General features: G+C 34.8%; 1 protein-coding gene across 3 annotated transcripts in view; it reads left to right on the top strand.

The window, feature by feature from the left end:
- The first annotated feature begins 5,642 nt into the window (after window positions 1–5,642).
- Phf14 (PHD finger protein 14) overlaps window positions 5,643–13,029 on the top strand; it is a 189,904-nt gene continuing 182,517 nt past the window's right edge. For 2 of the 3 annotated variants that reach the window (XR_013091873.2, XM_076861574.2), the window contains exons 1-2: window positions 5,643–5,807; window positions 6,324–6,434. Coding sequence is in view for 2 of the 3 variants with exons in the window: in XM_076861574.2 (XP_076717689.1) it covers window position 5,807; window positions 6,324–6,434 (112 nt within the window). In the remaining variant the exon portion in view is untranslated. Of the gene's footprint in view, window positions 5,808–6,323; window positions 6,435–13,029 lie in introns of those variants that run through there. The other variant, XM_076861581.1, reaches the window with a different exon arrangement.

Below are 13,029 nucleotides of genomic sequence, written 5' to 3' on the forward strand. Positions count from 1 at the left end.
AGAGATTTGATTGATTAAAAATAGCAAAAGATGTCATTTGTGCATTTTTTTTTCTGAAAGCTTTCCCAACTTTTGAGTTGATGATATGAAACCTCATATATCTAACTAACTTTATCTAACACACAATATTGTTCAGTTTATGATGTTGTTCTACTACTGTTTTCTACATCCATTTGCTTTGTTTGGGACTTACCCCTTGTGAAACACGGTTCCTAAGACTGCCACCCTGAAACTTTTTACTGAAAACATGATTAAATATCTCAGCTTATCTCAGAGATCTGTATACTATACAGCGATTATAGCAAATATTGGAGAACTCACTTTCCACTTTTATCCTTTTTCCCTACAAAATACTGATAGCATTTTACATTATCATGTTAGTTAAAAACAAATTATGTTAAATAGATGAATGAACCATGAAAACATTATGCTAAGTGAAAGAATCCAGACACATAAAACTGCATATATTTATTCTATTTCTATGAAATATCTGGAATAGGAAATTCTACAGAGACAGAAATATATTATGATTGCTAGGTTGTAGGTTTGGGAGGATGAGGATTAACTGCTAATGTGTGTGGGATTTCTTTTAGGAGTAAATAAATATTCTGAAATTAGATAGTGGTGATACAACTTTTTGATACTAAACCCCACTATATTTTACACTAGAGATGGCTGAATTTTATAGTATATGAATTGTATCTTAATGAAGCTGTTATAAAAACTAAGTTCTGAGCTAAGCGACTTTTTTAAAAAGTTAATATTGTTATGTTTAGAGAAATGACTGACTGGCTAGAGCCCAAAGATAGGATGAAAATTTAGTTTTCATGGTACATTTTTGTGCATTTACAATTTTTGTACCATATATACATACCATCTATGGAAGGTTAGTTAATAAACTTAATAAAAAATTTTTAATATTATTCATTTTATACATATGTGAATAGTGTTTACTCATGTAATACTAGAGTAGATCCATGCTATTTAAATACTATAAATAATTCTGTAGTAAGTATATTTAATACAATTTGAAAATGGTTGCTGAGTACAGTGGCACATACCTATAAAACTAGCTACTTGGTAGGTTGAGGCAGGAGGATTGCCAATTCAAGGTCAGCTTGGGCAATTTAGTGAGACCTTGTCTCAAAATAAAATTTTAAAAAAGGCTGGGAATGTACTTTAATGGTAGAGTACTTGCCTAGCACACCATAGGACCTGAGTTCAATCACTAGTACAAACACAAAACAAACAAACAAACAAACAAACAAACAAACAAAAGGTGATCATCAATGAAGTCTTCATTAGGAAACTTTGAAATTATTTTAGAATATCTAGCTTTCCAAAGTTGAAGTTCAGAATTTTTACTTGAAACTAATTTTTATTTCTTTGTAGAGATACTTTTTCCACTCTGGGGACAATTAAGATTTTCTTGAAGTTCAGAAATTTCAGCACAAGCTTTTTCTACTTCATCAACATTGTTTTCTCTTGAATATCTCTGAAGTACTAACTATAGCAAGATAAAATCAGCCATGGATTTTCTGCAAAGGATTTATGATCTCCTTAAGGGATTATAAATGACAGCTGTTTGGCCAGCGAATAGGCTCTTGGATTGCTAAGTTAGCACTATTAGTTGAAGGGAAGAGACAATATAAAAGTTTTTGTGTGTGTGTGTTTTTAAGAAGTTGCATATCAGTCAATGTACAGTGCACTGGAAACAGAAACCATATTTTCAAGCAGAAAATAATTTAATAGCTGAAACGTGGTATCTATAAGATCAAAGGATGCCTAGAAAAGAAATTAGGGGAAATTTCTAGAAGTTTGACAGCAAGACTATATAATTGTATTTGCAAGCAAGTTGTCAGGAAGCTGATACTCTTATTGCTTTTGTGGCTGCCCATAATAAAGCCACCTGATACCCATGATACTTCTACTTAGATACTAGAGTAAGTTGACTGGTAGCTCCATATTGGAGCTCATGCCTATTGGAGTTTGCTGCCATCATTGTAGGAAATGGGACACTCTTCAACTTTCAAATCTTAAAAATTCATGTTATTGGCATAATATAAATCACACCTACAATCCTATTTCTACAGGAGTCTGAAAAATGTAGTTTTTAATTTTTACAGAACCATTAGTGTAGACTAAGATGTGGTATGAGTGAAAGTTGAGTGCGCCAGGGTAGAATGTTTAGCACACTCTTCTTCCTTGTCTACTCAGCAGCTATACAAAGCCTTCTACACATAAATTTCCTCATAATAAAAATAACAAAAGTCATGCTACCACCAGCTTAGGGTCACTATTCCTAATATAAATGAAAAACTATCTCTTTCAGGGTCAGAATTTGTCCTGGTCCCTTGGAGCACACTGGGAACTGAACAGTTATAGGATGCAGGAAAAGGATGCAACAGAGATGGACATGAGAACAATCAGTATACAAACTTGCCTAAAATCTCAACTTTGTGGGTTCTGATTCACTGACTTATTGGCTATATCAGTTCTATGATTTCATGAGATGAGATTCTTTTAGAGCAACATTTCTCTGTAGAGGCGTGAATGGGTGGGCAGTGGCAATGATTTTTCTTTCCAAAGGACATGTAGCAATGTCTGTATACATTTTTAGTTGTCACAAATTGGGCGAAGGCAAGCTGTTATTGGAATATAGTGGGTAGAGGCAAGAGAAGCTGGAATATCCTATAAAGCACAGGACAGCCTTCCACGAACAGATTATCTGGCCCCAAACACCCATATTATAAAAATTGAGAAATCCTGTTTTTGAGCAAACAGAGAAACTCTTCATTTTTTGGAACAAGCCAAGAATTTAAAACTCTGAGTTTTTCATTATTCTCAAATTTCTCAAAGGCTGTTAAAGCTGTTACCCCAGCCCAGCCCAGCCCAGCCGGCGCATTTATTTCTCATTGCTTCTTTTTGTTCCCATACTTTTTATTGGCTCATTATAATTATACACAATAGGGGGATTTGTTATTACATTTTGGTAAATGCACAATGTAACAATATAATTTGGTCCATTTCCTTCTCCAGTATCTTACTTTCCCTCTGCTCTTCTCTTCTTCTCTTCCTTTCCTCTATTATATGGATTTTCTTTCATAAGACCCCCCTTCTCTCCTCCCCCCACCCTGCACTTTCTTTCTATTTTTTACCTATTTTTTTTCCCTTTAGCTTCCACATATGAGAGAAAACATATGATCCTTGACTTTCTGAATTTGGCTTTATTTTGCTTAATATAATGGTCTCAAGTTCCACCCATTTTCCTGAAAATCATGTAATATCATTCTTCTTTATGGTTGAATTATTTCTCCTTTTGATTATTTTTCTTGTTTTGCAGTACTAGAGAATGAATCTAATGGCATTCGATCAATGAACTACATTATCCCTGGCCCCTTTTATTTTTTATTTTGAGGCTGGCCTTGAACTTGTGATTCTACTGCCTCAGCATCCCAAGTGACTGGAATTTCAGGAGTGTGCCACTGTGCCTGGCCAATATCTCATATTCTACTGGTAATAGGGTCCTCTCTGAATTCAGATCCAAACCTTGTCAAAAAATACATCCCAAATTTCCAATGTTGAAATTTTATTTCTTTTTTTTTTTTTTCAACATCTTTATGTACCAATCAGATACTCAGTTTCAATAGGTTCTCTTAGCCCTGTGCACTTGCATATATCCTTTCCTTGGTTTGGAACATCTGTCTCCTTTCCCTGCTTCTCTGACTAATTCAGATACTTTATGTCTGTAAATATAATTTTCTACTGGATGCTTTTCCTGAGTGCTTCCTCCAGTATTAGTGTGTGTCCCTTTTTTTTTTTTTCATAAGCTTATACACAATATACAGTAATTTAACTAACTAAATCTTCAACTTTACCTTAAGCTCTGGCAAAGAAAACACAATAACTATGGCAGAAGTTACAACCTATAAATTGCTGCATATAAGTATTTACTAAATATTATTTGAGTTTAATATTACACAATTAAATTCCAGTTTGCTTTTTAGCTTTTAAATATTTTTTTAGTTGTAGGTGGATACACAGTATTTTTATTTTTATGTGGTGCTGAGGATCAAATCCAGTGCCTCACACTAGGCAAGTGCTTTACCACAGAGCTACAGCCCCCCAGAACAATTCTAATTTACTTTTGCAAAATAATTTAACGTTTCTTTAAAGAATAAGCTTCACCACTGTATTACATGATTTGATTCCTGCAAATTTAGTCTTTCATAACACTGTATTTTGCATGCTACGAACATTGCCATTTAAAGTATATTTGAATGAACTAAATCACCTTCATCCAAACCTTTTTCTACCCTTGATATAGATATTTTAAAATAACTATTAAAACCGCTTCAAATTCTAACCTTTAATAACATTTAAAAACATGTTAACATGTTTGAGAATAAATGTGACATTTGAAATGGTTCAAAGACTGCCATATCTGGTTGTACATACTGTCCTTATATTTTTATGGGTTTAAACATTTATCTTTTTTTTTTTAAAGAGAGAGAGAGAGAGAGATAATTTTTTTTGATATTTTATTTTTTAGTTTTCCGCGGACACAGCATCTTTGTATGTGGTGCTGAGGATGGAACCCGCCTGCACGCATGCCAGGCAAGCGCGCTACCGCTTGAGTCACATCCCCAGCCCCTAAACATTTATCTTGAAAAATAAATTTCCTAAGTGGATTCAAGACATTCATATAGACATATATTCTAGGAAAATATACACTGTGCTTTTGAGAAGGAATTTTTCCCCTGCATGTATTCTTTTTTCTCTTAGCAAAGTTAAGTACTGAGTTTACTTTATGTGGAAATGATGGTCAACAGTTCAATATATATAATGAATATAATATAATTAAATAAACTTTTTTCTCTGTTTGATTAATAATTTTTACAGCAGCAATTAAGCAAGGTCTCATGATTCTTGTGTTACCCTTTTGTAATAAATAATCTTTTGCACGTTCCAAGATACTCTTTATTGACATAGTAGGTAGTGTAGCTGTATCACTTATGGTTTTTGGTAGAGGGTTAAGGCAGCAAACGTCTTTTTGTTCTAAGTTTACTCCAAATAAATCCTTAAATAACAAAGACCAGAAACAGGAGTTGGTCTCCCATGATTTGGATTGAGAGGCAAGACTAGGTTCAGGGTGGGCGGGGCCTAGGGGCTATAGGCGGAGCCTTACGGAATCTAAGCGTGCTCTCTTCTGTTCGGCACTACTCGGCTGGACTCGGCTCTTTTCGGCTCCTAAACCCTGGGAGGGAGCGCGGCTGAGAGGACAGCGCACGCGCTCTCAGCTCCTTTTGGTCTCAGGGCCGCAGTTACCCTTGCGTTTTCACTTCCTTCTTCTCAGAGCTGTATCCGGGTCGTTGCTTTCCCTATTGTTTCAGGCAGTCGTTCTCAGACTGTGCAAGTTGTGGGTCTTTTGTTGCTTCTGGTGCAGGCTAATAAAGATTTTCTTTATTTTATTTTTTTCTACTGGTTTTAACCGGGGGGAAGTTAACTCCCCAGGGCCACCCTGTTGGCCGCGCTGCCTGGGCCGGAGGGCGCCTCTGGCCAGGGAGCATCGTGGGAGGGGGCGCCAGTAACGGGGGCCGGGCTAGAGCTGGGGGGCGGGGGGGCGGGAGTGAAGGTGGGGCTGCTCCTGGGAGCGTCCCTGTAAAATCGGCGCCGCCGATTTTAAGTGGCATCTTTCTGACTTGTCTCCGTCGCCCCAGTCCCCGACCTCGGCGGTGACTGGGCTGCCGGTGGTCCCGCAGCCTCTCCCTAGGTATCCTCCAAACGACCACCTCACGGATTTCTTAGTAAGTGTATCCGAGGCCTCTGTGGGGAGAGAGACCCGTTTCAGCCCTTCTATCAGTCAGGGCTTTGGGAGAGCTGGGAGGGGGTGGGCGGGAACCGCTGGATCCAGGACGGTTCTTGGAAGCTACCCTCCCCAGTCCTTAGGATTGAACCCGACGTTTATTCCCTGGGCTTGGAGTTTTCTGTTGACTGTTACAGTATTTTAATGAGGAATTGCTAGTGAGTCGCAGAAACCTCTTTATAAGTTGTGCAAGGAGAGGGTCAGCTTGGATTTTGGCCGGCCTGAACTGGCGTTGGCCGCACCCCGGGGCTGGAGATGCTCATTTTAGCAGCTCACCTTAGTGGGCTGAAGCCCTCCGCAGCTCTCTTCCCCACTCCTACCTTTCCCTGACGCCAATTGCCCAGACGGTAGACAAAGATTCCCTGCCCGGAGTTATCCTTATCTTCCCTCAACATCACAGCTCTCGCCCGTGTTTGGTGTGATGATGAATGACAATGTCATGTTTTTCTCTTAACAGTGGATCGCAGCTCCAAGAGGAGGCAGGTGAAGCCTTTGGCAGCTTCTCTCCTAGAAGCTCTTGATTATGATAGTTCAGATGACAGTGATTTTAAAGTTGGAGATGCTTCAGGTAAATGCTTCCTTTCTTTTTCTCTTTCCCAGCTTTCTAGAGTTGGACTTATTTTAAGATTTTTTTTTTTAAAAAAAAGAATCAATTTTTGATTAAATTGCCGATTTAAAGTGAAAGCACATAACTTCTTTTATTTTGTCCATTTAATTTTACACATTTCCCCAAGATCCTGTCAGTAGATCCTATCTTGCTTCTGTTTTCCTTAATACTTATACAAAGATAGTAAACAGGCAGGGAAGGACTTTTTCCAAGGGGCAAAAGCATTTCCATTTTTTCTACATCTAAAATATATCTATGTTTATTTTATGGACAGAGGAAAACGTCTAGAGATAAACAAAAGTAGAATAATACCATAAGAGTAATGTGGATGGTGAATAGCTCAGCATAGGGTTCTTTTCAACTCTCTTTGCTTGCTGTGAGGGGAGATTTGCTTTTTTCTGTTAGCTCTCTTATAAGAATAAAATTGACCAGATAGAAAACTGTTCTAAAAATTGTAGCTGGACCTTGTGGAGTCTTCCTTTCAGAAATCTTTCTGGTATATGGGGCTGAGGCTGTGGCTCAGTGGTAGAGCGCTTGCCTAGCATGTGTGAGGCACTGGGTTTGATTCTCAGCACGAAGTTTATGTAAATGAATAAAATAAAGGTCTACACATCTAAAAAATATTAAAAAAAGAAATCTTTCAGGTATAAAGCATAAATTCTTGCTCATTCATTATATTTAGTGATTTTAAAAACAAAATTTAAAAAGGTCATGTATTCATACTGTACAAGATTTGGAAAACAAAAGTATGCTTTTGTTCATTGTGTCTCATGTGTATATATTATATGAAGTTTTGACTGAAGGAATTTTAGAAACAGTATTCTAAATGGAAGAGATTATAAAAGTTATTTGCAATCTGCCCTTTTTGATAGAAGTTTAGATAAAGTGAAAAATAAAAGTTATTTCAATTTCTCCCCTTTGACACTTTTTTTTTCCCTTTCCTTTTGTGGGCCTCTTACATGCAAGGCAAGCACTTTCTCATTGAACTAAACACACGTTCAATCCCTTTAATAATTTTTAGCTATCCTGCCTAGGCATATTTTGCTCCTTTCCTCTGATTTTTTCCAAGAAGAAAAAATCTTAATTAAAAATTTTTTATTTTTTCTGCTAGGTATGACAAAAGGGATGAAATTAGGTTTTGTTGAGTTACATTGCTATGAATTACTTGAATGCATCAGCATTTGCATTGTGAGAACTTTTTGTTTGCATATCTAATTTAATTTTTATGATGACTCTGTGAAGGGTGAAGGAGGTATTATTTTATAGGTAACTGTTGTACTGAGTTTAAAGAACATCTGAGGTCACTCAGGCAGTAAAGAACTGACTTCAGAATTTGCACTCTTTTCACTGTTTAGATCCCAAGAGTGGATAGGTGTAATCTTGAACTAACAGCATTTGGATATCCTAGTTACTAATTGAGTTCACTCCCAACAATTAAAAGTTGTTAAGTTTATCTCTATTCACTTTTTAAAACTTTATCTCCCAATTAGTTGAGTCTCTAATATTTAGTACTTTCAAAAAAAAAAAAGGGAAAGTAGATAAAATCCAACTGTCTTCTCTTTGTGAAGCTCTTGACAGATAAAAATATTCCTGCTAGAGTATAGTTTTGCTTGTTAACCAGGTTGAAAACTGACAAAAATGATTAGCTCTCAGAAAGTTAGGACTTAGTCAATTCTTTGAATATTATTGTGGGATAAAGTCCAGAGCTTAAGTATTTCTTAATATTTCTGTGACAATAAATACTGATATTATAGATACTTTTTTCTTTTTGTTTATTGAAATGGAGTCTCTCTCAGGTATTATTTTTCTTTATAAGGGATGAAACAATCTTTATCAAACATAAACTTCTTTAGCAAAATAATTTGTGGTATCAAACTTAAGTAGATTTTCCTGACTTTGTTAAATCCTAATCATAGTTGAAGGGAAATATTATTTGTGAAACATGATAGGATGAGTTTTGTTAGGCTGATATACATATCTCCTAAAAGTGCTCATATATATCTTCTGTTCTTTCTTGTCACATAATACTAGTGTGTTGCATTCATGGTTCACCTTCCTACCTCCCTGGCTCCTGGGGAGTTTAAATTTGTGATCTAAGGACACAAATTTATCTATTTAGTTCTTCATATTTTATTGTAAAAGGGAAATTAGTAGAAAATAATTTTGTTTAAAATAATTAATAGTCAACGGAAATTGAATTGTCTTTTCCCCTTTTGGTTTACGTGCATTGACATTCCCCATAGCTGAGGCGATGTCTTACTCTAGATTACCATTGCTTCCACTTGATTCTTTTCTGTTCTCTTCCTGAGGTAGTTCATTTATTAGACTCTTATAAGAAAAAAGACCCAGATGTTTTGCACATGTTCAAGTTGTGGAATCCCAGCCCAGCTTATTAATAGGATATTAAACTAGAAGTGGAGAGACAGTAGCTAACATTTGTCTGGCTAAGTCTTTTTTTTTCATGACATCTAGAAATGACTTATTGAGTGAACTGCTGACTTCTTTAGACTTAATCTTAAAATGGTTAGATTGATTGGCTTCAGTTTTTACTAACTGTACTCTGCATCAATTTCTCCATATTTTCATCTTAAAATCTGAAATTCTGATTATAAAACTTTTTGTATTTCTTTTAGGCTTTAAGAATGAATACCAATATTGTGTGCATATACAAATATGTAACAACAAATCCCATCCATGTGCCCAACTAAACTACACCAATCAAAACGTGGGAAATAAAAGAATAAATATCAAAAATTCTAAACATACTTTCGCTCATGTGTTTCTCAGATGATAAAAAAAGGAAAAAAAAAAAAAAAAAAAAACAACAGTTGCTATAGCATGACCTGCCAATAAGATTGGCAAGTGTTATTGACAAAGTAAATAACATTTAAAATGAATTCATCTTAAAACAGGTAATATAGCCTCCATAAGAACCATATGTAGAAATGTTAGGTGGAACCATATGAAATTCCCAGTTTTATAGATCTAATACATTTACTATTGATGACTGATTTCATGCTTCAACTTAGTCAAAGTGGTTGTATTTGAGACTGGGGTCTAGGACTGGGGACAGGTATAGGACTGCTTATATTTATTTACTATATAAATAGAGTGTTCTAAATGAAAGAAGACAAACTAACAACAGTGTGTCCTGGCTTCCTCCCCTACCCTTCTACCCACCCAAAGTACTTTGCACACAGAGTAGAATGCTTAGCTTTCTTCCTTTTTTTTTTGGTATGGGGATTGAATCCAGGGATGCTTTATCACTGTCCACATCTCCAGCCTTTTTTATTTCATATTTCGTGACAGAATTTCACTAAATTGCTGAGATCCTTGATAAGTTGCTAAGGCTGGCCTCAAATTTGTGATTCCTGCCTTAGCTCCCTGAGTCGCTGGGATTTCAGGCATGAGCCACCATTCCTAGTTTAACTTTATTTCTTGATTCATGCTTAATTTAGTTAGACTGTATTGACAGAAAATAGTTTAACTATGAGAGTCAGACTGAGACTTGTATTTTGCTTTGTGTTATAGTTTGAATCAAGATATATTCATTGACCACCTGTTGTTTGTTTAACCCTTAGCTAGACATTATGGTGAATTCACAACAAAATAGCAATTCTATTAGAATAATCAAATAAAATAGTAGATGACACAAAGGATGATGATTGATTTGTGTAGTTCAGGTCTTTAAGAGGAAATTAGATTATTTTAGATGTAGAACAGTTTCACTGAGATAAAAGTTGATCCATGAACTGAAAGAGATAGAAGATTTAGATAGACAGCAGTCTTGGTGAAGGAAACATTAAATGTTAAAGATGTGGAGGTTTGGAAATGTCATTTTATGTTTATGGACAAGGACTGAGTAAAGGAACAGTAGGAGAGATAAACCCATAAAAGTCTCATGAGGTCATATTCAGACCTTATATACTATGAAGGTTTCTCAAACTTAGCCCTGTTGACATTTTGTGTTGGTTGATTCCTTATTATGGAGGCCTATCCTATACATTGTAGGATATTTGGCAGCATTGCTGTCCTTTACTAGGTGAACACACATAATGTCTTCTCTACCTGTCCCTGGCAACCATTGTCTCCAGTGGCACCAGACATTGGCAGATATCCTCTGGGGAAAAATGTCCCCACTTCATAATCACTGGATTTGGTTTACCTAGAAAAGGTAAGATGACACAGCTGGAACTAGAGTCAGGAGTAAAGGATGAGCTGTATTAAGAGACAGACAGAACTAGTAAAAGATACCTCTAAGATGGTAATTCTGAATAAGTAATACATAGTGATCTGTTATCTATTATATATACTTATGATACTAATTCCTGTTGCAGTGTCTTGATGAATAGAATGAGGTTGATGAAATTGAATAAAAGGATTATATTTATTGCAAAATTAAATCTCTGAATTGAAACGTAATGCTTTTATCGTTTATATTTATTATGAGCAAAACTTAAGCATTGGTTGTAATGGTATTGATGATTGTCATTAGTTAAAATAATTTTAATTTTATTATTGAATATTATGAAGGGATTCTTGAAGTTTCATTTATTAAATTCTGTTAAAATTCCTCAATGGTCTGTTAGTTGAAATAGCTATTCTTTGGAGAAATTCTGATGTGTATTTTAAAAAGGTTACTTTTTAGTTAACCAAATGGAAAATAGAATTTCAACTTAAAATTTTTTTAATGTGATGCAAAAAGTTTATTGTAGACTTGTAATTAACTCTGTCCTTATGCCTGAGTAGCTTTATTTGACATATCTGGCTCATTTCTCATTTCTTCATGCTATTATTTCTTTTTTTGATGTAGGACATATAGGGATGATAGATTTGGAACATGTCATAGAGTCGTTCTTTGATTTTGTAGGAAATTTTTTCTTTTCACTCTCTAAAAATATAACCAACCAAGGATCTTGTTTTCTTGCTATTACCCATCTATGCTTATAAATACTGTTTATATCCATCCCTGAAGTGCATATGTACCAAAAAGAAGTGATGAGTAATCAGATGAAGAAGTTATTTTTCAGATATCAAAGAAAGATAAAATTTGATATATTTCTGATCCCTGCAGTTGGAGTATGAGTAATGTGTTATGTTTGGTGAATAAAGGGTTGGACATGCTATTGGGATTTCAATCTATGGAAAAATTTCATATTCTTCTAATAATGTATTAAAAATATAAAATATTATAAAAATTATAATTTTTTTTTTTTTTTTTGGTACCGGAATTGAACTCAGGGGCACTGAGCCACGTCCTCAGCCCTATTTTGTATTTTATTTAGAGACAGGGTCTCACTGAGTTGCTTAGTGCCTTTCTTTTGCTGAGGCTAGCTTTGAACTTGTGATCCTCCTTTCTCAGCCTCTTGATTCAGCCTCCTGAACTGCTGGGATTATAGGCATGTGCCATTGCACCTGGCAGAAATTTTAATTTTTAAAAAAATTTTTTTGATTACAAAACAAAAACAAAATCAAAGTGTATCAGTGTACCTCTACATTTAAAAGTAATTAATAATTGGCATTGGCAATGGAAAAGAAAACAAATTCACAAAAATCCCTGACATTTTGTAACATTTAACAAGTAATAGCAAAGTTGGATTGGTCTCAGTTTTGATCAGGTACCCATACTTCTGTGCCAGTTAATCTTCACTTTTGTGTCTAACATTGGATTTGTTTTGCTGAAAAGACTTCTAGAAAATTGATCTAGAAGAATAGTACCTTTTCATGTTTGAATTTTCCTTAGTTAACATGCAAAAGAATTCCTTCTTTGCCTTTGAAGTATTTAGTCAACTCTGGTTATTATTTATTGGATTACAATTTAAAAACATCTAGAAGTTTTGGTTGTTTTTTATACCAGAGATGATTCTTCTTGGTAGGTTGGGTTGAATTTTGTTAATTATTTGTAAAATTCTTGGACTGAATAGAGGTTACTTATTTGTTAGTGATATCAGGCCTATACTCTTTAAAATCCAAGAAACTAAAAAAATCCAAAAGTATTTACTAAATTTGGCACAACCTTATTTAATGGCAAAACAACAGATCATTTGGAGTATTTATTTCTCATATCCTGCAAGTATTTATTCTCTGTGCTGGATAAATATTGTAATTGATTATAGGACAATAACATAGACCTCATTGGGAATATATGGTATGTATGCCATGCCACCCTTCTAAAATCTGCAGAATTCTGAAATTTGAAAGACATCTGGCTCTAAAGCTTTGAAATAGGGAATTGTTAATCTTCAAGGTATTGCTTATTTACGATATTATATGCAAGATTGTTTAAGATGGGTCTTTTTCAGAATACTCCTGAGTAAGTTGTACATACTTACATGATAATCTTGAGATTGATATTGATTTCATAAAGTCAGTTAACATTTGTTGCTTTTTATTTTTTAATTTTTGAAGACATGTGTTTTAACTCATTGTGACCAGAAATGCATTTTACAATTTGAATTGTTTTCAATTTCGTGAGGGTTTTTTTTTGTATGTATTTTTTATTTGTTCTAATTAGTTATATGTGATAGTAGAATGCACTTTAACACATTATACATAA

This window comes from Callospermophilus lateralis, chromosome 1 (genome assembly GCF_048772815.1).
Source record: "Callospermophilus lateralis isolate mCalLat2 chromosome 1, mCalLat2.hap1, whole genome shotgun sequence".
Lineage (NCBI taxonomy): Eukaryota > Metazoa > Chordata > Mammalia > Rodentia > Sciuridae > Callospermophilus > Callospermophilus lateralis.